This window comes from Callospermophilus lateralis, chromosome 18 (genome assembly GCF_048772815.1).
Source record: "Callospermophilus lateralis isolate mCalLat2 chromosome 18, mCalLat2.hap1, whole genome shotgun sequence".
Taxonomy (NCBI): Eukaryota; Metazoa; Chordata; class Mammalia; order Rodentia; family Sciuridae; genus Callospermophilus; species Callospermophilus lateralis.
This window is the reverse complement of record NC_135322.1, coordinates 11536249-11561470: the sequence shown is the minus strand read 5'-3', so window position 1 is coordinate 11561470 and position 25222 is coordinate 11536249. Positions and strand designations below refer to the sequence as shown.

The window sequence follows — 25222 nt, the reverse complement described above, 5'->3', positions numbered from 1 at the left end:
GCCTTCTGGGATTACAGGTTTGTGACAGCACAGAGCCGGCTCACTGTTTTTCATTTGTATTTCCTTAATGATTGATTTTGAGCACTTTTTCAGTGTGCTCATTGGTCACCTGTATAACTTCTTTGGAGAAATCCAATGCTGGATTTTTTTTTTAAGAGAGAATTTTTTAATATTTATTTTTTAGTTTTTAGCGGACACAACATCATTGTTTATATGTGGTGCTGAGGATCGAACCCGGGCCGCACGCATGCCAGGCAAGCGCGCTACCACTTGAGCCACATCCCCAGCCCCCAGTGCTGGATTTTTAAAAAAAATATTTATTTTTTAGTTGTGGTTGGATATAGTGCCTTTATTTTACTTATTTTCATGTGGTGCTGAGGATCGAACCCAGGGCCTCGCACATCCTAGGCGAGTGCTCTACTGCTGAGCCCCAGCCCCAGCCCCTATTTGCTGGATTTTTTGAGAGACTTTTGTTATTGTTGTTGAGCTGTAAGAGTTCTTTACATATTTTGGATATTAACTCCTTTAAAATATTGCTTCTATCATTTAGTTTGCCTTTTCACTATGTTTATCATATTTTTTTGTTATACAGGTTTTAAATTTTGATGAAATATATTTTTGCTTTTGTTGATTCATTTTGTGACATGCCAAGAAATCAATGTCAAATCCAATGTAATGAAGCTTTCCATGTTTCCTTCTAAGAGTTTTGTAATTTTAGTTCTTACATTTAGCTCTTTGATCCATTTGAAATTAAATCTTACACATTGTGTTTGGTATGTAATCCAGTTTCCTCTTTTTGTAAGTGCCAGGTTTGCAGAAAAAAAAAAAAAAAAAACTTGTGAGACCTGTGCCTGGTCTAGGGGATGGAATAGAGAGCACTTGTCATGTTACTCTCCAAGCCCCCCTGCCCATCCCCCAGTATAAAGTTCAAAGAATTTCCAAAATCCTTGCTCAGAAGAATTCTTGGGCGTGAGCCACCTGTGAACCCTGCAGTCAATAAGCCTGCTTCCTGAAAGTACCTCTGGTACCCAGCCTCTTCTGTCCTACTTCATTACAGGACATTATGGAGTTACTGTTAATTGTTTTGGGTGTCAATAGTTTAGTGATCATACAGCAAATTATCTAGAATCCTAGGACTTGTATGTTGATTTTTTGCTTTGTTGTGCAGTGCTGGGCCTCATATTCTGGGTCTCACACATACTAGGCAAGCTCTACCACTGATTACACTCCCAACTCCATATGTCATCTTTTTAGAGGTGAAGTGATACCCAAAACATTCACTTAAAAAACAGCAAAACAATATGTGTAATATATAGAACAGGATATGTATGTTGTTATGGTTTACGTAGGGGGTGACCCCCTCCCCAAAGCTCCTGTGTTAATGTAGAACAATCAGAGATAATTATGAGAGCTATAACCTAACCAGTCCATCCTAATTTGAATGGACTAAATGGGTGGTAACTGTAGGCAGGAGGGATACAGTTAGAGGAAGTGGGTCAGTGGGGGTGTGCCCTGGAAGGGCTGCCTTCCCTGTGGCTTGCTCTCCTCTCTGCTTCCCGGCCATGATGAATGAGCAGCACTCCTCCACCATGCCTTCTGCCATGTTTTTGCTTTACCTTGGGCTTACAGCAATGGTGTCAGCCCAGTGCAGACCAAACCTCTGAACCTTGAGTCAGAATAAACTTTTCTTCTTTAAGTTTTCCTTGTCAGGTATTTTGGTCACAGTGACAAAAAGCTGACTACACATATGCCTATGAATACAAACAAGAGACATGCACATCCATATGGATTCATGTGTGTATATACACACATGTAAATACATATGAAAGACATATCAGGTATACTGCCACTAGGTGGAGAGTAAACAAGCCTTCATCACCCACTGAAAAGTTACCTCTTCTATAAATATTTAAGTCTGAAACTTGCATAAAATTGGAGAAAACTTTTCCAACTCAATATGTGTTTTTTGGTCACCCAACTGTTCATTTTTTATTTCTTCATATTGTAGCAATATGGCTTGCATTTTATCTGCTACAGAATTTATTACAAAAAATTTTCTTCAAATCACCCTCTGATTTTTCACCAGTTATACTCTCAAGATTTGATAAAGATAGGATATTCCTTTGGGCATTCTTTAAGTGGATAAATTCGAAATAAGATTTCTTATATAACACATTCTCAGTGATTTTTTTCCAGAATGAATGAGGTGAAATGATAGGAAGTTTTTAAAAATATCATACTCTGGTATCTTTCTTACTCATGAATTTATTTTTAATAATATTAATCATGGACATAAAATAATATATTTAGTAAGTAAATACTAAGGTTCCAGAAATCCTTCCAAGGATTTTTATTTCATAACTAGTGTTATCTTCATGATGATATCATCAGGAGGTGGAACAGTGATAACAATAAAGGTTGTGCTATGGCTCAAGGCTTTCCTCTTTTCTCACTTCTGTGAAAACTCTGATGTTGAGTAAGTAGATAGCGCCGACCAAAGGTCTTCCCACACTCTTTACAATCATAAAGGTTCTCACCACTATGAATTCTTTTATGGTTATGAAGGCTTGAGCCCCTGCTAAAGGTTTTCCCACACTCCTTACAATCATAGAAGTTCTTACCACTATGGATTCTTTTGTGGTTACGAAGGCTTGAGACCCTCTTAAAGGCCTTCCCACACTCCGTACAATCATAGAGGTTCTTTCCACTGTGAATTCTTTTATGGTTCCGTAGGCTGGAGCCCCTGCTAAAGGCCTTTCCACATTCCATACATTCATGAGGTTTCTCACCAGTGTGGCTTCTTTGATGTTCAATCAGTAGATAGTTGCGAATAAAGGCCTTTCCACATTGTTTACATTTATATGGTTTCTCACCAGAATGAATTTTCCTATGTTGGATAAGACCCGAACAACGACCAAAAGCCTTCCCACATTCCGTGCAGATATAGGACTTCACACCATGATGACTTTTCTGATGCAGACACATATGTCGGTACAACCTAAAGCTCTCTCCACAATCCTTACATTCATAGGGTTTCAAACCAATATGAATTCTCTGATGTTCAACAAGGTGAGACTGACGTTTAAAAGCCTTTCCACACCGCACACATTCATAGGGCTTCACACTAGTATGAATCATCTGATGTCGGATCAGCTCTGAAGAAAACCTAAACGCCTTCTCACATCTATTACATTCATAGGGTTTAGGATTAGTATGAAATTTTTGATGTTTAATAAAATTCCGGAGAATTACAAAGGCCTTTCCACATTCCTTACATACATAGGCACTCGCTCCAGTATGTTCTCTCAGATGTTCAGTAAGTTGTGAAGATTTTCTAAAGCATTTCCTGCATTTCTGACATTTGTATGATTTGTTTACAGCATGAATTCTCTGGTGGAAAGGAAGGGATACAAGTTTTCTGATTATCATTTGACATTCCACTTTAGTTCTCTGCTGTCTCCCAAATTCAATTCTCCATGGTGGCTCATTACTGAAAATAAACCCCATCAAGTTGAAGCTTTTGTTTCTTTTCAATGTCTCCTTATGGTGTGAGTTTATTTCACAAATGTTTTTTTCTGAAGATAGCTTGTTGGTCTTAGTTGAGATATCAAAGTCTGAAAGAAAATGAGAACAACAAATGCCATTTTCCTATGGGAGGAGACAAGGAGGTGTTTTCTATATTAACAACAACAACTGAAAAGTTGCCAGTGTGTGGTGGCTTGGGAGGCTGAGGCAGGAGGATCATGAGTTCAAATCCATCCTCAGCAAAAGTGAGGCGCTAAGCAACTCAGTGAGACCTGTCTCTAAATAAAACATAAAATAGGGCTGGGGATGAGGCTCAGTGGTTGAGTGCCCATGAGTTCAATCCCCAGTACCAAAACAAAACAAAACAAATCTGAAAAGTTTATCCTTTAGAAACAAAGGATGGGGCTGGGGTTGTGGCTCAGTGGTAGAGTGCTCGCTTGGTGTGTGCAAGGCCCTGGGTTTCATTCCAGCACCACATAAAAATGAATAAATAAAAATAGCATTGTGTACAACTAAAAGAAATAAATATTAAACAACAACAACAAAAGGATAAGGAAATTCTAAAATACAGCCACGATATTTTTAAAAGGCAAGAAGGGCTTGGAAGCTGGGCGCCATAGCACATGCCTGTAATTCCAGCTGTTTGGGAGGCTGAGACAGGAGGATCATGAGTTCAAAGCCAGCTTCAGCAACTTAGTGACACGCTGTCTCTAAATAAAATACAAAAAAGGGCTGGGGGTGTGGTTCAGTGGTTTAGCACCACTGCGTTCAATCCCTGGTACCAAAAAAAAGGGCTTGGAAAGTTCTAAAAGTTCACATTAGGATGTAAGGCATGAGAAGGCAAACAGAAAAAGTCAGTAGTTCTCATATTTAGTTATGAACCAGAATTACTCAGGCATACACTACCTTTTAGGTATCTATAGACGAGTCAATCAGAATGTACAGAAGTAGAGCTGTTCATCTGCATTTCTAACACCATTTACCAGATATTTCTCTATATCACTTTTCCACATGATTTATCTTGATTTTAGAATGAAACCCAAATATATAATGATAACTAAAAGGCTCTGTCTTATCTATACAATTCATTTCCAGTGGTTAGCATTTTTATTCTCTATATCCTACCACATGGCACCTTTTCATCTACAGAAATATAACACAACCTTTCCCATTACTTAGGAGTGTCCCATCACCCTCAGGGCTCTATATTTTAGGACTTTTGTGACACTCTGGGCCTAAATCTACTAATTTGTGATAATATATGGATGACTGATTTAGATTCTTTAGCACTGTGATACTTTTGAGGTTTTCTTTTTACTTTTCCTTGAATGATTCTTATAGATTAAAATCTAATAATGATTTCATTGATTTGTCAAAACTTTTGGAATAATGTTTTTCAAAATATCATATTTTTGCCTGGCATGGTGGCACATGCCCCAAATCAAAGCAACTCAGGAGGCTGAGGAAGGAGGATCATAAGTTCAAGAACAGCCTCAGCAATTTAGCGAGGCCCTAAGCAACTCAGACCCTGTCTCAAAATAAAATAAAAATTAAATCAAATTAAAAAGGGCTGGAGATCTGGCTCAGTGCTTAGCTCCCCTGGGACAAAAAAACAAAAACAAACAAACAAAAAAAAACCCTCAATAAAACAAGGAAGAACTTCAAAAGCCCTCAATAAAACATGGAAGAATTTCAACAGATAAATGGAAAATACAAAAATCAAACTGAATTTCTAAACTGAAAAAGGCAGTTATCTGATACAAAAAAAAAAAAAATACTCTTTTAAGAGCAGACTCAGGGCTGGGGATGTGGCTCAAGTGGTAGCGCGCTCGCCTGGCATGCATGCGGCCCGGGTTCGATCCTCAGCACCACATACAAACAAAGATGTTGTGTCCGCCGAAAACTAAAAAATAAATATTAAAAGAAATTCTCTCTCTAAAAAAAAAAAGAGAGCAGACTCATCTCAATAAAAGACAAAATATGTAAGCTGGAATACAAGTCAACAGAAAATACTCAAACTCCAGCACAGAGAAAAATGGAAGAGCAAAAGAAGGTAGTGATAGAATTGCAAGATCTGCTCAGAAGGTCTAGCATGGGTATAGTAACATTTCTAGAGGAGAGGAGAGGATGGCCAAGTATTTTCCAAAATCAGGACAAAGACTTCTACCCCTGGGTAGAATCTATCAGTTCACTGCAAGTCAATATTCCCACTGCTCTAACTACAAAAAATAACAGAAAATGATCTTGAGTCATTATTCTACAATGAAAATCAGAGGCTCTTTTGTAGTAAAGAAAAAAAACGAAGATCCTATAATACCTGTTCTCTGTGTTGGAGGATCAGCAATTACAACAGAATATTTACAAACATTCAGAACACACACATAATATGAAATTCATTTAGAAAAAAATCAATTACAGGATAGGGCAGAGGAAGGCAGGAAGGCATGTGAATAGGAAAGATTCAGGCACAAAATGGAGGTTCTTGTTTCTAAATAACAAATTTCAAATCAATATTTTGAGAACATGGAGCAGAAATTTAGTTGGTTTCCTGGCAATATATACAATAATCAATGTATAGTAGAGAAAGCTGATACTCCAGAGAACAAATTCTTACCCAAAGAAACCAAGTTGATATAATTCTCTACCATCACATCTCTGTATAAATCCCTCTGATCTGAGTTTAAACATTCCCACTCCTCCTGAGAGAAGTCTATGGCAACATCACTGAAAGTCAGTGGTACCTGAAATGATAAACCCATATATTAGTTTTAAAAGAAAACTTTTTCCAGATGGAATTCTATAAAGAGGCAATATATAAAAAAGAAGAGTTTGAAGTTATGAAATCATTACATGGTTAGATGAGAGTAAATACTTATCTTATGTCGAATCCTACATAATCTTAATCCTCTTGAACCACAAAAAATGACTTCAATAATATGGAAAAATATCTAAATATATGAAAATGAATAAAGTAATCAGACTTTCCAAATTAAATGACATGGTATAGATTAGGATATTGCACAAGCCACCAACTACTAATCTGTATAAGTTCTTTTTTTCTTCAGGGAATATGTAAAAACAATAAATAAAATTCACCCCCTCAAAACATTATGAAATCTCTCCTACTCTGATGGAATAACAGAGATTCAATTTGCCCTTCTACATGAAATAAATGAAAAACTGGATAAAATATGCAAAACATAGTTTCAACACAGAAAACACTGGATAATGGCAAACTATGATCTCTGAAATAACAAATGAGGTGTGACCTACAACTGACATAGCTCACTTTAAGAAGATATTTTCCAGCCTGTGGCACAGGAAGGGGGAACTGAAGTGAAACCCAGGACTTCCTGAGTATTATCCTCATAGCCAAACCAGATAAAAATACTACAAGAAAATTACAAGCTTCACATCCCTCAAGAACATAGATGCAAAGATTCTAAACAATTTTTAGCACTCTGAATCCAACAACATAGAAAAGCAATAAAGTTTATTGCATGAATTCAAGGTAGGTCTAACATTTGAAAACCAGTTGATATAATTCACCATATTGACCTCTTTGAAAACCTCTAGTTCTTGCTGATGGGCAGAATCACAGCCTGTGGTACAGGAGTCCCCTGTGTTTCTCCTTTGGTAACAAAGCAATAAACTGTCTTTGTCCTTTAAAAAAAATAAACAAACCACCATATTAAGAAAGACCATATAATAATATCAATAAGTGCAGAAAAAGCATTTGATAAAATCCAACTTCTAATCTTGATAAAAATTCCCAGCAAAACAAGAAACCTCAACCTAATGAATGATATCTACAAACAAACAACAAAACCCATAGCAAGTATCACATTTATTAGTTAAAGGCTAAATGCTTTCCTTCAGGAATAAGGCAAGGATATCTACTCTCACCACTTCTATTCAGCATTGTGTAGAGATTCTAGTCAATGCAACAGGCAAGAAATAAAAAGAATCCAGATTGTAAAATAGGTAAAATTCTCTTCATTCACAGATGATATGACTAGTAATGTAGAAAATCCAGCAAAATTTTATAGAAAATCACTAAACTATTAAATGAGTTCAGCAAGAAGACCCAAGTTCAATATATTCAAATATCAATAACATCTTTAATGGGATGTAGTAGTTAGCCATAAAGCTCTTGTTTAGCATGTAGGAGGCCCTGGGTTCAATCCCCAACACCATAAAACAACAACAAAAACCCTACTTATATCTCAATATTAGCAAAAGCTGGTGGAAAATTTAAATAAAAAATACTGGATACTCAGTGGAAAAATATCAAATACAAATTTTAAAAATCAAACAAAACATGTGCGATACTCATACTTTAAAACCCAAAAATAATTGCTGAGAAAAAAAATTAAAAGACATAAATAAATGAAGAGATATAACATGTTCATGGATCAGGTGATGATTATCTTTGCAAATACACAGATTCAACACATTCCCAATCAAAATCCCAGCAGGATTTTTTTTTTTCAGGGGGGGTGTTTTTGTTTTAGAAATTGATAAGCTGATTCTAAAATTCATTTAAAAAATATAAGGGACCGGGCTGGGGATGTGGCTCAAGCGGTAGCGCACTCGACTGGCATGCGTGCGGCCCGGGTTCGATCCTCAGCACCACATACAAACAAAGATGTTGTGTCCGCCAAAAAAAAAAAAAAAAAAACTAAAAAATAAATATTAAAAAAAAAAAGATTAAAAAAAAAAAAAAACAGAACTAAAAAAAAAAAAAAAAAAAATATAAGGGACCTAGAATAGTGTAGACAACTTTGAAGAAGGACAAAGTTGGAGCACTATCCCTCTGACTGGAAAACTTATTATGTTAAAATAGTGAAAAGAACATGGTGTTGGGCTGGGGCTGTAGCTCAGTGGCAAAGTGCTTGCCTCGCACAAGGTACTGGGTTCAATCCTCAGCACCACGTAAAAGTAAACAAATAAAAGTAAACAAATAAAATAAAGGCATGTTGTCCATCCACAACTACAAAAACAAAAACAAAACCAAAAACAATGTATCAGAACACACAAACAAACCAAAGGAACAGAACAAAGAATGGAGAAACAGACCTATAAATATATAGACAACTGACCTTTATTCCTTTTTTGGAGACAGGGGTCTCACTATATTCTTGTGGATGTAGAATGTCCTCCAAAAGCTCATGTGTTGAAGGTTTGGTCCCCAGTGCAGCTACATTCAGGGACAGAGCTTTTGACAAGTGATTGGATCATGAGGAAGCTAACCTCATCAGTGGCGTTCATAACTGAATGGACTATTGGGAGGTGGTGGAAACTTTAGAAGGAGGGGCCTAACTGAAGGGAGTGGGTCCTTGGAGGTATGCCTTTGGGGACTACATCTTGACTACAGCCTCTGCTGGCTACCATGAGGTGCAGCTCTTCTCTACTACACACTTCCCACCATCATGTTCTGCCTCACCACAAGTCCACATGATGGGATCAAGTGACTACGTACTTAAAACTCTGAAACCATGAGTGAAAATAAACCTCAATAAACCTTTCCTCCTTTAAGCTGATTTTCTCAGGTATTCTGTCACAGCAATGAAAAGCTGAATAACGTGGTGGTCCAGTCTAGTCTTCAATTCTTGGACAAGTGATTCTCTCACCTCAGCCTCTTGGATGCTGGCACTACACATATATGACTACACTTGGCTCTGACTTCTAACAAAGGTGCTAAGACAGTTGAGTAGAGAAACACTAATATTTTCACAAAACAGTGCTGGAACAATTGGATGTCCATACGCAAAAATATGATCTATACCTTGTACCATATGCCAAAATTAACATCAACTATAGGTCCAAATGTAAAACCTAAAACTATATATCTTCTAGGAGACAATGGAGTGTAAAAAACCTAGTAATCTTCAGTTAGAGATTCCTCAGACACAATAGGAACAGTATAATTCATAAAAAAATATACACTGGTAAATTGGATTTCTTAAAAATTTATAACTCCTGGACTTCAAAAGTCACTGTTAAATGAGTAAAGAGAAATACAGAGAAATGAACTTCCACACAAAAATTTGGTTCAGATGTTGAATCCTCAGCACCTCATAAAAAAATAAAGGTATTGTGTCTACCTAAACTAAAAAATAAATGTTTTTTTTTAAAAAAGATATTTATTAAGCACTATTATTTATTAGGGAAATGCAAAATAAATGTTGATACAAATTAAAACCACAATATACAACTATTAGAATGACTGCCATTAAAGACACTGACCATCTGAAGTGTTCCATGGATGTGGGAACAAAACAGAACTCCTGTACCCCACAGGTGGGAATGTAAAATAGTTTAATCACTTTGAAAAATCATGTGTTGGTTTCTTAAAAAGCTAAGCATCCATATGACCAACCATTCTAATCCCAGTATTTATCAAAGGTAAATAAATAAAAGAATATGTGCCTACAAAGATTTGTGCATGAATGATTACAGCAGCTTTATTTGTAATAGCAAAAAATGGGAAAAATTCAAATACTCATCAAGAGATAAATGGATAAACTGTGGTATTACCTTAGAAGAGAACACTAGTGAGCAATAAAATGGAATGCATTACAAATATACAGTACAACGTGGATGAATCTCAAAATGTGCTGAATGAAATAAGACAGATCTTCCAAAAAAGAACATTATATATGATTCCAGTTATATAAAATTCTAGAAAATGCAAACTATCCCATATAAAGAGAAAGTAGAACAATTGTTGGGAAATAAAGGTAGGATGGGTGGGCAGGAAGGAGGCAATCATAAAGGGATATAAGAAAATGTTTAAAAGCTGGGTATGGTGGTGCACACCTGTAATCCTAGCAACTTGGGTGGCTGAGGCAGGAGGATCAGAAGTTTGAGGCTAGCCTCTCAGCAAGTTGGTGAGGCCCTAAGCAACTCAGTAAGACCCTGTCCCAACATAAAAAATAAAAATGGATAGGGATGTGGCTCAGTGGGTAAGCAGCCCTGGGTTCAATCCCTAGTTCCAAAAAATGTTTGGACTGATATATTTGTTCATTATGTTGACTGGTGATAGTTTCTCAGGTGTATTAATGTTCATATCCAAATTTACCAGATGCCTTAAATAGGAACAGTTTATTATGTGTCACTTATAATTAAATAAAGTTTATATACAAAGGCAAAAATTAAAACACTCATTTATGTCATTTATATCTCAAAAAAGCTGATAGCCTCTATCTTAGAAAACAATTTAAGGCCATGCACGAGGGTGCATGCCTGTATTCCCAGTAGTTTAGGAGGCTGAGACAGGTGGATGGCGAATTCAAAGCCAATCTCAGCAAAGCAACTCAGTGAGCCCCAGTCTCTAAATAAAATACAAAATAGGGCTGGGGATGTGGCTCAGTGGTTGAGTGCCCTTGAATTTAATCCCAAGTACTAAAGGAAAATGAAAGAAAACAACTTAAGTAAAATTAAGTCAAAACACAAGTTTCTTATATGTCAGATTATATCATAAGCATTTTCCTTATTTTGACAAATTAATGATTTCATTTAGTCCCTCTTGTCAGGTTTAATCTTTCTTAAAGTATTAGGTTTCATTAATAATAATAATATTAATATGCATAATATTATACTATTTATATTGGACACAAATCCCAACCTCTTCCTTGCAGAAAAGCATCACCTCCTCTATCAAGTTCTAGATGGCCTTCCTTTCTATAATCCCTTACTGAACTACTGTTACTGAGTTAGAATACACTAATGCAGAATGATCCAGAACAACACTGATTCACTAAAGATAAGCAACTTCCCTTCCACTACAAAATAGACCTTGCTACCTTATTCATCTCTCTAGTTAGGCTTCTGATCTCTCTCTAGGTAAGACCTAATCCTATCTCTACCCAAACCTAAGAGCTTATCAAAGCTGAGACCTCATCTTGCACTAAGACTTAGACCATTCACAACAAAATTTTCCTTTATTCAAAAAACTATGGAGAAAGTTTTCCTTCTTGTGGTCCAACAAGACCATCACTTCTATACATGAAACTGAGAATCTGACAAGGACAGCTTAAATATTTCCTTCAAGGAACTTCTTCTTTTTTTTCTTTTTAAGGAACTTAAATTTTTTCACTACTCAAAATCTGCTCTTTTTTTGTTGGTACCTAGGTTTGAATCCAACAGCACTTAACCACTGAGCCACATCTCCAGCAGCTCCCTCCACCCCTTTTATTTTACCTTTATTTTGTTTATTTAGTTTTTTTTATGTGGTGCTGGGAACGAACTCAGTGCCTCAAGCATGCTAAGTGCTCTACCACTGAGCCACAACCCCAGCCCCAGCCCATGTATTTTGTTTTTTTTCTTTCTTTCTTTCTTTCTTTTCTTTTTTTTTTTTTTTTTTTGATACTGGGGATTGAACTAAGGGGCACTCAACCACTGAGCCACATTGCCAGCCCTATTTCGAATTTTATTTAGAGACAGGGTCTCACTGAGTTGTTTAGCACCTTGCCTCACCATTGCTAAGGCTGGCTTTGAATTTTCAATCCTCCTGTCTCAGCCTCAGGAGCTGTTGGGATTACAGGGGAGCACCACTGCACCTGGTTCCTTTTTATTTTTTTATTTGAAGACAGGTCTCACTAGATTGCTTACAGCTTTGATAAATTGCTGAGGCTGGCTTCAAACCTGAAATCCTCCTGCCTCAACCTGCAGAGCTGCTGAGATTATAGGCATGCACTACCACACTCGGCTTAAAACCTGCTCTTGAGAGAAAACTGAACATACTGCAGAATTATTTGATGAATAAGTAAAAGTAAGTTGACACATGGGAACTATGAAATGCATCCAACAGCTGTCTTACAAAGGCTGTTTAGGGATAAAAACAGAAAATATTACATGAGTTAAAATCATAACTTTTCAAGAAGTAGAAAGAGACATCAACTTACCTGGGCCATGATTTAACCATGCCGGCCTTCTTCAGTATTCTTCTACTAGAGAAGAAAAGTTCAGAGAGCCAGAGCTAGGGGAAGAAAAAGAGACTTTGAGACTGGTGGACCTCAGAACTCTGAAGCTATTTTTTCTTTCTTCTTTCTTCTTCCTCTTCCTGCCATACCCTAAACATTAACACATGTCAAGGGATGTGAGACGTCCAGACAAATCCAAGCCCTCTCCATTCAGACCACACAAGTGGGGACACAGAGCAAAGGTACCATGCTGGGAGCCATCAGCCAAGTAGGTATGACAATCTCCTTGCCAGCTTACTCCCATGCTGTCTAGTGGAAGGACTTCTGAAAGGTGACCTTGCTCAAGGACCAGGGCGGTTTAGCATAATAGGAGATTAGGGTGTTCCCCCTTTAGAATAGGGCGTATTCTGCTGCTGAGTTCCTCTTGAGTTCTTAGGGTCAGACAGTATATTTGGGAGACAGAAGCCCAGGAGGTGTGGATTTGGGCAGAGTGTGGATTTTGGCAGAGTAGTGGATTTGGGCAGAGAACGTGGATTCCCCCAGAACGTGTTTGTAGACGGCCGGTGTGAGTTCGGGAATAAAGAATTGCTGTTTGAATCTACAAGCTGTGTGGTGACTCGTGATTTGTGCCCAGCCAGAGACTGCGGCATTTGGTGGCTCGTACGCGTTACGCCTGAAGCTTGGGGGTAAGTGAAATTACTCGCCCCGAAGGAGAGCGAAAGAATGGGTGAGCATTTCAAAAAACAATGTGTTCTTGTTTTGATTTATTTTGTTTTTATTTCAAGTTGCCTGTTCCTAGAACTTTCTCAGGCAAACTGGGGAAAATGGTTAACTCAAGGTTTGAAGTTGTTCACCAGCGAGGGAGAGAAATTGTTAGAGAAAAAAGGCACCCCAGTAAGACCAAGAACAGCTAGGGCATATGTTGATACAATACAAAAATGCAGCCCATGGCTTTTAAACGAGAAGTTGTTAAATATATCAATGGGACCACCATGGTATCCTGTAGAAGGATTTTTCTTCAACAAGAAAGAGATGGCTAATTCTGTTTACTACATTTGTCTAAGATCTTGGTTTTTACAGACATCTGATTAATTTACAAAGCTAAAGTGTTAAAATATCAACCACTAAATATAAAATCAAGTACTGTTTACTTATTAAGTTCCATAAGGTAATATATTTAAACATTATGTGTGTTTTCATAAATTGGTGAATGGAAAAAGTTTAATATTGCTTTGGTCTATGTCTTTGCTAAAACAAGGTTACTAAGAGTTAAGATTCTATCAGGTGTAATTTATATACAAAGAATATAAGAATTTTCAGTTGGGTTTCAATTATATTATTATAGTACCATAAAAAAAAACATGAAAGTATTTCATCTTATTTAAGTGGAGTAATTTGTCTAAATCAGAAACTTTATAAGGGTTATTTCAGAATGTGAATTTATAAAAAGGGTTAACGGCTAGAAAAGAGATATTAAAAGATTCAATGTGGAAATATATTTTAATATGGAAGTTTAAAAGAAAAAGAAATGTTTCTAGATGAGATAATCTCTGTGGTAAAATAAAAAGTTGTGAAATGCCATTTAAAAAAATTTTGAGGAAACTAGACTTACTTTAAAAGCTTGAGAAAGGAAGAAAGAAAAAAAAAGATATTTGTACATGGCAGATTGAGACAAAGCTTCTTAATGGAGTAAAAAAGGCCTTTGGTTGAAGGGCAGCCATGTAAACTAACATGAAAGCGATTTAAACAGAATCTAAGCCTCGTTTAAAAGAGTGAAGCAATAGGTGGTGAAAAAGTACATTTAAAAGTACAGTATAGATGATAATTAAAAGACTTTAAAAGGTTAAATTGAAGGTGGTTAAGATGCCTTCATGACGGAGAAAAAAAAAAAACCCAGGATAATGGGAAGATAATAGGATAAAAGAAATTTAGATAAAGAAGATTAAAAATTTGAAGTGAAAAACTTTAAAGACAGAAGTATAGAAAGTTAAAAAGAAAAAAGTTAGAAAAGATGTAGGAAGACAAGAATTAGAAAATGGTTAAAAATGCCAAGTAAAGGTATTTCAGATAAAAAATACAAAAAGCTAAGACAACTATTAGATACAGACATTCAAGATAGAATTAAAACGTGTTTATTAAAGCAAAAAGAGGGAATTGGAAAGGGGTATATATCTCCCAAAGATAAACTTAAAATAACGCTTTTTACTCTAAACTTTTAAAATTTGGATTCATCAGGACTTAGTGCTGCAGAAAGACATATGTATCCAAAAAATGTACATAAGACTAAAGTACTTTGGAAAGATATTCTAATGGGACAATGGAAAGATCCTGACCCAGTGATTTTCTGGAGTCGGGGTTCTGTTTGTTTTTCCACAGGAGAACACCAACTGATTTGGATTCCAGAAAGACTAACCAAAAAGATTTCTACAGATCGAAAAGAAGATGATTTGACTCAAATCCATAACAGCTGATATCCAGAACTCCAGCTTGGCCATTCTTACATCTGCGACTGTGATTAACCAGGATGCTTTTTTCAATATCTATTTTATTATTGCATTTTTCCACATCATAAGGTTCTATTTTTATTTTTTGAGCTCATACAAACCTAGGTTAATGGTTTGTTTTTTTTTTTTTTGATCAGTTTTATTTTTTGACTGTGGAGTTTTTAAACATTGCAATGGAGATTTCACCTAGGTAAAGCTACAAGGCCTTTATTATTATCTTATGTGTTGTACATTTGTTTGCACATTTGTGTTTTGTGTTGTATGTCTGTGTGTGCGTATGTCCATATTTCATATATGAGGAGCGCTCACGAGAATATGGATCCAAATTATTTTTTTTTTATTCACGTGATTTAAATGGCTTAATTTAAATTAGGTAAACAGCTGTTAAGGATTATTTTTAAAGGTGGTTAACAGATCTGCTTGTTTACTAATTTAAATCAGGTAAACAGCTGTTAAGGATTGTTTTTTAAGGAGGTTAACAGATCTGTTTGTTTACTTTCACCTTTCCTTTTCATTATATTTAATAATTCTTTTCAGGATAATGACTTTTTAGCATCATTGCCAGAATTCCTATCTTCATCCCAATGAATATAACTCAACAAGTATGCTCAATCAAGGAGTCAACTTACTTTGGGAGGAAACGGACTTTGGGAGGAGACGGACATATCGATAGATTCCTCCACTTTGAACCGCTTGCAGAACTTGCCTGGACTATGTAACTACGTTTAGTGCAGCAAATTGTGGTAATGCTGGCATATCTTTGCTGATGGTGTCACCAGTGATCTTTGCTGATGGTGTCACCAATGATGCAATTTTTCCAAAGGAACTGTCAATTGGCTTGGTGTTGTGGCATTTCTGTATCCTCCTCCCTTCTGCTAGTGATGGTCTAAAATTTGGGGGCCAATGGCTATATGCTGGACTGGTAGTCAGTGACGGGTATGATCCAGTTGCAGTGGTATCAACCTAAGACAGGAGGCTGACGCCTAAAGGTCAGTTTTCCAATGACGGGTAAGAGCCATATGTTGAACTGGACAACCTACCAGGCACGGTCCTTAAGCCACATTACTTGTTGTTTAATTAATCAGAAGGGGGGAGATGCTGGGAGCCATCAGCCAAGTAGGTATGACAATCTCTTTGCCAGCTTACTCCCATGCTGTCTAGTGGAAGGACTTCTGAAAGGTGACCTTGCTCAAGGACCAGGGCGGTTTAGCATAATAGGAGATTAGGGTGTTCCCCCTTTAGAATAGGGCAGTTTAGCATAATAGGAGATTAGGGTGTTCCCCCTTTAGAATACGGCATATCCTGCTGCTGAGTTCCTCTTGAGTTCTTAGGGTCAGACAGTATATTTGGGAGACAGAAGCCCAGGAGGTGTGGATTTGGGCAGAGTGTGGATTTGGCAGAGTAGTGGATTTGGGCAGAGAATGTGGATTCCCCCAGAACGTGTTTGTAGATGGCCGGTGTGAGTTCGGGAATAAAGAATTGCTGTTTGAATCTACAAGCTGTGTGGTGACTCGTGATTTGTGCCCAGCCAGAGACTGCGGCAGTACCACTGCACCAAAGTGGATCCATCTGATCTATGGCCTCTCTCATTCTGAAGATGCAAACTCCAAGGCTAGGGATATAGCTCAGTTGGTAGAGAGTTTGCCTCACATGCACAAGGCCCTGGGTTCAATCCCCAGTACCATAAGGAAAAAAAAAAGCCAGGATTAATTAGGCTGCTTATAGGGAATTGTACCTTAAATATAAAGACACAGATATGTTAAAGAATGGAAAAATATATTAGATATAAATCAGAAGAAAGCTGGTATAAGTGTACTTGTAACAGAAAAAATAGACTTTGATGCAAGAAATATTATAAGTAACAAAGGGGACATATTCTACCTTTCACCAAGAACAGAATAGTAGTCCTAATATTTGTAGGTACTTAATGAGAGAGCTTCAAATTATATAAAACAAAAGTCAACAGAAGTAAAGGCTAGACATATTTAAAATTAAAGTTAGAGATTTTAACACTGCTGTTAACAGAAAAGATAACCCATGAAGCAAAAATCAACAAATCCATAGAAGTTTGAACACAATCAAATTGAGTTATAAACTGCAGTTTATACATTCTTTTCAAACATTGATATCATAATTACCCAGAATATTCTGGGTCAAAAAACAAGTATCTACCGCGGTCCCGGCGTGCAGCGCGGGCCCAGGCCCAGGCCCAGGCTCCGGGGCACGCCGAGCTGCGGCGTCGCCGGGCCTGGTCCGGGCGGCCGGGCACGGAGGCTGCCGCGGCGCGCGCGGACCCGGCCAGAGAGCCAGTCGAGCGCGGAGGCCGAGACCGAGTGCCCAGCCGCTGCCCTCCCGCCCGGCCCGGCGGAAGGTCACCCCTGTCCTGTATGCAGTTTCCACCAGCGTCACGAGGCAGGAAGGAATAGGTAGCGGTTGAGACAAAGCGTCGTGCCTTATCCGAGGAAGGCAGCTACTCTGCAGAAAGCAAACCACCGCCCGGAAAGTTGCCATAAACCCACCCCTCACCCTGGAAGAACAGGTGCTGTCTACACTCAGAGTTTTTCAGACTTTAGGAAAGCGATAATGGGGACATGGAACCTGGGCAGCATCTTCATCAAGTGAGTCAGTGTGTGTGCAGGAAAATCCGCATGGAATGAAAAGACCACAGCGTCAGTTAGTTCTGACTTTGCAAATCAGTTGAACAAAACTTCCCACCTTCAAAACTTTGGATTTGGGGCCGAGGGAGAAACGCGTGGTACTGCACATATTCTGAGGAAGAGAGGGATCCAGCTCTCTTGCGTAAGGGTTCCATCTACTTCCTCTGGACTGCTCTTCAAAGTTCTGTCCGCCCTTTTCCTTACTTTCCAGAAAGTGTTTCGATTTTTCACGTGTATTTCCTTTGTCTTCTGATTGGGGTCAGTGCTAGTGAGGCCACAACTGAGAGGAGTGTAGGGAAAGGCATAGCAGCAGTAGGGTGGCAGTATTACCGCAGGAAGGCCCAATTTCCTGAGCTGTGAACTTCATCTGCATGTTTATGTGACTGTGCCGAAGGCTTTCGCCTGCTTCATAAACCAGTGTGTGGCCTCAAGAAAAGCCACAGGGACGCTTTATCTTACACTGTTTATGAAGATTAGCTCAAAGCATATTGAAGACTAAAGAGACCGAAAGCCACATAATTTCTAGAACAGGGAAAACTCCATGACTTTGGACTTGGCAATGATTTCTTTGTTATAATATCAAGTGCACAGGCAGCAAAAGTAAAAGTAGACAAATGGAACCACATCAAGCTTAAGATTTATGCACCTCAAAGGACACAACTGACTCTGAAAATGGGACCTATGGAATGAGAGGAAATATTTATTTCTACGTCATTAGGGGTTAACATCTGGAATATATGAAGTCCTACAACTCAAGGACAATAAAATAACCAATTTAAAAATGGGCAAAGGACTTGAGTAGACATTTTCCCCAAGACAAGAAATGACCAACAAGCACATGAAAATATAATCACTAGTCGAGCAAAGCTAATCAACACCACAACGAGACATCACTCACACCCGCTAGGGGGGGTACTATCAAAATAAGTATTGGCAAAGATGTAAGAAATGCTGGGCCCTGTTGTTGGCAGTATACAATATTGCAGCCAGTGTGGGAAATGGTGTTCAGGTACATAAGAATTAGTATTAGCACATGATCCAGCAGTCCCACTTCTGGGTATTGAAAGAAGCATCTAGAAGAGCTGCGTGCACACCCAGGTTGACAGCAGTGTTAGAAAGGTACACAGCAGGATATGGAAGCAACACAAGCCCTGTAGGTGGGGTGCATTATGAGCAAAATGTATGTGCACACCATGGAATATTATTTAGCCTCAAAAAGCAATGAAAAGCACATGATACAACCTGGATGGACCTTGGAGATGTGCTGAGTGAGATGAGTCAGTCATGGGGGACACTTAAGAGTCTACCTGTGAGGTGCCTAGAACTCAGACCAAGGTGGAGTGGTCACCAGGGCTGGGGGCAGGGGAAAGGAGGTGTGCGTGTTCACCAGGATAGTTTGCACAACAGTTGAACACACTCAACGGTCCCAAGCTGTGCACCATGGTTAATGTGCCAACTTTTATGTTTGTAACCACAATTAGAAATTTTTAAAAAAAGGAAAAGTGCGAATGGAATAAGATGATTACTTTTCTGATGTGTTTTTAGAAACCCTCTGTAGTGTTCATTATTTTCAGTATAATAAATATTGATATTTCTGAAAAAAACAAACAAACAAGTATCTATAAATTTCAAAGGGTTAATACAAAACAATGGATATTTTCTTAAGTCTTTAGAATTAAAAAATAGGCATTCCTCAATTGTTTATATATAAGGAGTATAATTCTAAATAACTATAGTTCAAAGAATAAATCAAAGTAGAAGGCACAAAATATTTTTAATTGAATGATAATGAAAATACAACTTATCAAAGCTTGTGTGGTGCAGTTAAACCAATGTTAACAAAGTCATGTTTGGATTTAAATGTATGTTTCAAGAAAACAGAAAGGTTTAAAATTAATTCTCTATCTCAAGAAATAGAGAAAGATGGGCTGGGGATATAGTTTAATCTTAGAATGCTTATATAGCATGTAGAAGGTGCTGGGTTCTATCTCCACATTGGAAAAAAAGAGGAAGAAGGAGGAGGAGGAGGAAGAAAGAAAAGCAAATTAAACTTACAGAAAGTAGAATATTCCAAAAGAAACCAATAACATTAAAAAAAAAAAGAACTGGATATATAAAAAAGCAAAATGAGTACAGTCAGAAGCTACTTCATTGGAGAGATGAATAAACCAGTAAAAAAAACCCTGTCAATTATCAGGAATATAAAAGGAGGTATCACTATATATACTGCAGAAATGAAAATGATAACAGACCTTTATAAACAATTTTATGATGATAAACTTGAAAACCTGGAGGAAATTTTAAAAATTACTAGAAAAGGCAGTTTAAAATGATATAAGAAATGGCAAATCAGGATATTGCTATATGTATTAAAGAAATTAAATCCATATTAACTATCTTTCTACCACAATAATGTTAGGCCCAAAGGCTTCAGTGGCAAATTCTTTCATTTACAGAATTAAAAATACCAACCAAACTTGGCCTTCTCAAGTAAACAGAAATATATGGACCATGTCATGAAGTGAGCTGTCTTAGTACATTTCATTTTCGAGAGCAGACCCCTCATGACCCCAGATGCCCCTCAATTCCCTGTCACTCTCAAAGCCTCAACATGAATTTTGGCTTGGAACAAACCACAAAACCACAGCACCTGTATAATTGTGGTATAGAAACCTATCAAGGACATTTCAAGAAAGGAAAAAATACAATATATCTTTCCCATGGGCACAGATGCAAGTATATTAAAAAAATATTGCAAAGAAAAACCAGTAATATAAATGACTGAGAGAGATTTATTTTAGAAATGTAAATGTCATTTAATTGAAAAAAAATCAATTAAAGAAAAAAATTTCTGTAAATTTGGAGCAATAGGGAACTTCTTTCATGTGATAAAGAAAATATACAGAATAAAAACTATAACTACCAGGCTGGGGATATAGGTTAGTTGATACAGTGTTTGCCTCACATGCACAAGACCCTGGGTTCAATCCCCAGCACCACAAACAAAACAAAAAACTATAACTACCATTAAACACAAAAGGAAATATGAACCACTATCTTTCTGAGTTGAAGAAAAAGTAATTTTGTCTGCTTTTATTAAATCTATGATTTGACTGAAATTTCAAATCTAGAAGTTTATCCTCAGGGAATAACTATAAAAAGACAGAGGTCTATGTGTAATGATATTCATTATAAGCTTAGTTTTTAGTAAAAACTTTGAAGCATAATAACTAACAGTAAGCAAGAGGTTACATACATTATAAAGAGAAAGCCCTGAAAGTGAGATCTTGTATTTACAGATCAGTCACTATGAGGCAGAACATTTCAAGAGAAAGGAAAGAGTCTCAAGTGTTTGAAATTAAAGTGCATTTTATGAAGAATGAAGAATCATAAACTCACCTGAAGTTTTAACTTTCAGATGTGCAACAAAAATTCTTTCTTCTTCCAGGATTTTTATTTGTCTGTTTTTTAGAGAGGCGTGGCACTGGGAAAAGAGGAAAGCAATCATGAAAAATCAGGATTTTCACCCATAGCACAGTAACTGAGAAAACACCCTTCAAGATCACACCTGTGATACCACTGGTTATCAGTTCTGCTTCCCAGATGTGAAGCTTAAACACTGGAGAAACCCTAAGGCAAGCAGGGAAAGTGAGTTTTATTTAAATAATAGTAACAGATGTCTCCTGAAAGGGAAAAGAGGGCCATAGCTGGTGTCCTCCTATCCCAAGAAGTGAGAGTATCTGTCCCTGTTGCAGAAAGTTCAGTCCTTGTCCCCAGCGCCAATTAATGCCAATTTAATAATGAGGACATAGTTTTGAGAAAAAGCAAAAGGTCGTTTTATTGCTTTTCTATCAAAGGAGAAAAACAGGGGACTCCTGTCCCAAAGGCTATGAATGTCAATCAGGAGGGACAGGGTTTTTTTAAAGGAACCCTAGAAGAGTTACATTCCAGGTGTGCTCTGGTAGGGGGTCCCAGGGCGCCCTTATGGTATGCTAGGATTCACATGTTAATTTGGGAGATATTCCACTTCCCAGATCCACAGACTAGTGGGTGTGTTCAGGAGCAATTAACTAGAGGAAGAAAAAGATAACACTCCATTCCCTTTGAATCATCTGCCATCTTCCCCACCAACCAAGATCACCTATCTATACTGCCTGTCTTTAATTCTTGCTTCACCTGCTCATCTAATCCACACATTACCAGACCTGGGTAGGAAGGAGACTAGAACTGATCTTCCCAACACAAGACAGGCCAGGATCATGTCTGGAGCCTTTGGCCAGAGTTTTTGGAAATACTGTAGTTATGAAAACATGTCGTTAACTCCTTGGAACTTCCAGAAAGGAACCTCTCAAAGGTAATCCTACTCTTGGGATAGCCTCATCAGGTCTACCCAGACTCCAGCTTTAAATATGAGGCCAAGTTAAAAAAAAAAAAAAAAAAAAAAAAAGTCTTTTTTCAAGATCAAGTCTCTGTCTTCTGGCTGGGATTTTCCATTCTAAGTTTCAAAATCTGGTTTCCCTCTTTTACTTGCTGCAGACCCCAAGTGACTGAAAGGAGAGAAGGCTGAGAAATCAGAACCTAGAGACATTAAGTAACAATGTCAACAGACAGCCACAAAACTCTCGCCTACCCATAAGCCACACATCCAATCAACCAGTTAGTGATGCGCCAATACAAACATCATCAGAGACAACGCAGTTCCCCCTCTGCTGCTCTAAGACTTCGCACAGGACAAGACCTGCCCGCTCTCTGGGTGTGAGGGGACCTTTAATTAAAGGAGTTTTTTGGAGGAAGGAAAATATTGTGCTGTGCCCAAGCGGGACAGAAAACAAAGACATAGGGCTGCCAGCTCAAAAAGGTCGGGGATTAAAGGCGCTTCTGAGTTCTTTGTTCACCTTTGCCGGGCTTTTTGCTAGGAGTGGTTTAAGCTAAACAAGGAATGATTGACAGATTCATTCCCCACAATGCTTACAGCGCATGCGCCAAAGCTCCCATTCCAGAGTTTTACCCTAGAAGTGTGATATGCAAGTCCTACAAATGGGATCTTCAGCGGGGGCGGGGAAGGGAGGGTTCTCTTATTAGGTGACTCTAGGTAAAACGTGGGTCTCTGCGCATGCTCCTTCGGAAGGTCGGACACTCTTTTTGAAAAACAATCTTGTCGCGCGTAGCGCCGCAAGCCTGTAATCCCACCGGCTCTCGAGACTAAAGCAGGACCTAGAGTTCAAAGCCAGCCTTAGCAATTGGGGAAGCCCTGTCTCTAAGTAACACACAAAAAAAGGGCTGGGGATGTGGCTCAGTGGTGAAGGGCCCCCGGATTCAATCCCTGGTACAGAAGAAAAACAGAATCTTGCTGTTCACTCTTTGAGGAAAACAGCTCCTCCGATAACAGAGGGCAGGAGGCTAAATCCTTAGCCTCACCAGTTCCGTTGACTGAGGTGGGGTGGGGCTTGGGACCAGGGTCCCTACCTCACTGGGCTTCCTCGCCTTCGGAGCCTCTCACCCCCACCGCCAGGTCCATTCCGGATGTAAAAGCCTCCGCGGAATTTATTTTTGGGAAGGGGGGTTTTGGGAGGGGGACACGGTTTTCCCACCACGCTGGGACTGTGGCCACTGGAACACAGGAAGAAGACTAAAGGGTGAAAGGTGAGTCAACCTCCAAGGCTCCTGGGAAATGTAGTGCAGCCGGAAGAATCCTGCCGTGGGTGCCTCCTGCTCTGTAGCCCGTGCTCGAAGTGGGCATGCGCGGCACGGCCAGGTACTGGAGCGGTCGGGAGGACCACGCTTTCAAGATATTAGGAGAGGAAGGCGGAATCTGAGTCCCGCCAGGATCGCCGAGCCAAGGGCAAGCGGACAGGAAATCTTGAATTCAAGAGGAGGAGGTTGTGGGTTCCAAAGTGCAGTCTGCAGCATGATCCAGGGTGAGAGCTCTATAGGGACAGGGACTTTGTTTTTTTTTTTTTGACCCTCCAAGTTGGTATTACGGGGAGCCGCTCCAGAAAGCACTCTAAGCCCGAATTTCAAATTAAAAGAGAGTTTTATTTACCTGGCCAGGGACTGTCACCCACCGTAGAGACTCAAGTTCTGTGGCAGGACAGCAACTTCCTAGTCCATCCAAGGAGAATATAAGCACAAAAACCACAACTTAGTGACTTCCTTGTCCTCATGTAAGCTACCAATCACAGAAATTAAAACATTCATAAGTGGGGCCTGTGAGCTCTAGGCAGGGCTGGAATTTTCCAGTCAGCAAGCAAGTGATAAATAGAAGCTAAAAAAAAGCATTAGCTTTGGAGTTCAGTTGATCACCGTCCACGGTTCAAGCAGGTACTAGACAGTCATTTCCTGAATTTGGGTGGGGGTCTGGACGGCAAGAATCTACTTCAAAGTCATGTAGACCCACAAGGGCATTCAAACCCAGGATGTAGCTCACCACCACCACCGCTGCATCCTGAGTAGGGTGCAATTTATAGGGTACAAAGTACAGAAAGACAATTTTTTAAAATAAGAAAACAGCTTTAGTTTCTATTTCCTAGAAATGGGTCATGCAGTTCTCCCTTCACAGGGACAGTAAAAAAGAAATTAAGATGAGGTTTCTCTAGTCACATCTTTTTACTCAAATGACCCTATTCCCATAATCCCAGCAAGATGCGCATTTTTGAAAGTAACTAATGAGTCTCTACGAGAGCAAATGCTTTACACACTCAGTACTAGTAACTTGTTTGATGCCTACTTAAAACTACAGTTATCTTATGGCCTATACGCACATTTTCATCTGTCATTTTACTAATATCCATAAACCCTATGTCCTTTATCCCATGCAAGGCTACAAGAGCAGATTGCTATGTTAATCTAACCTTATCTATATCTATATTAATCTACTTGCTTATTTATCTATAACTACTGACACACTGACTTATCCTATGGCTTAAATCCTATGTTTTACAGTTACATGATTTTTCTACTATTACTTAGGCTTATTCCTGGTTTCTTTTAAAGGGTTGTGGTCAGACCTGCTTGCATCGGTTTGATTTTTTCTTGTTAGTCTTGAACAACGTTGTATGTAGTTGGGTAGGCCTTTTTATCATTCTTCTTAAGTATAAAGCATGTAGTGCTTTTCTTTTAACCTTCTCCTTACTCCTGTCCCTGACACTCAAGCCTGGAAAATGTGCCTTTCAGTTAATTATCACCAACTTTGAACCCTATACTTCTGTCTCACAATGAGAAAACAACAAAACAACAACCACCACCAACCCAGGCTGATTTGGAAAACAAACACTGATTTAGATTCCACCTGCTCATCCAAAGGAAAATTGCAGGATCCACCTAACAAGAGGAAGCTCAGCCTTACCCAAGATTCTGGGACGTGTAGTCCAGACCTTTCCTCTGGCTGGAGCACTTCCGCCCCGGGAAGGCGTGGCCACGGTAGTTGCTCCTCTGAGGGACATAAGGAACTACAGGGATACTACAATGCCCAGAATATTTGGTGGCACTTCGGCTGCCGGAGAAGGAGAATATAAAGCCCGCCGTTCTCGGAACTTTTCAGGCGATGCAAGTCGGCGCCAGCACTTCCGCGGGGACGGGAGGGGGGGCGGCCCAGTATCCCGAGGGATCT

At 38.7% G+C, this 25222-nt stretch overlaps 1 protein-coding gene and 1 non-coding gene across 5 annotated transcripts; one reads left to right on the top strand and one right to left on the bottom strand.

Annotated features, from left to right (window-relative positions):
• Positions 1-1807: 1807 nt before the first annotated feature.
• Znf404 (zinc finger protein 404) lies at positions 1808-25146 on the bottom strand. Of its 4 annotated transcripts, XM_076838200.2 has the most exons (7): positions 24621-24640; positions 23657-23715; positions 21013-21097; positions 12435-12508; positions 7084-7188; positions 6140-6266; positions 1808-3614 (listed from the first exon to the last, which is right to left on the bottom strand). In XM_076838200.2, the coding sequence occupies exons 4-7, from the start codon at positions 12441-12443 to the stop codon at positions 2431-2433; spliced, it is 1425 nt and encodes a 474-aa protein (XP_076694315.2). In that variant the 5' UTR covers positions 12444-12508; positions 21013-21097; positions 23657-23715; positions 24621-24640; the 3' UTR covers positions 1808-2430. The 4 variants fall into 4 exon arrangements, with proteins under 4 accessions (XP_076694315.2, XP_076694316.2, XP_076694314.2 ...); XM_076838201.2 differs by lacking the exons at positions 23657-23715; positions 24621-24640 and adding an exon at positions 24959-25146; XM_076838199.2 differs by lacking the exons at positions 23657-23715; positions 24621-24640 and adding an exon at positions 23080-23228.
• On the top strand, positions 16570-16643 carry Trnav-cac (transfer RNA valine (anticodon CAC)). Its single transcript has one exon. It is a non-coding gene; the product is annotated as a tRNA-Val (tRNA).
• Positions 25147-25222: the final 76 nt, after the last annotated feature.

Coding starts and splice junctions, on each gene's coding strand:
- Znf404 (XM_076838201.2), bottom strand. Junction 6,267..7,083: donor AACTAGAGGTTTTCAAAGAG/GTCAATATGGTG, acceptor TTATCATTTCAG/GTACCACTGACTTTCAGTGA. Junction 3,615..6,139: donor TATCAACTTGGTTTCTTTGG/GTAAGAATTTGT, acceptor ATTTTCTTTCAG/ACTTTGATATCTCAACTAAG.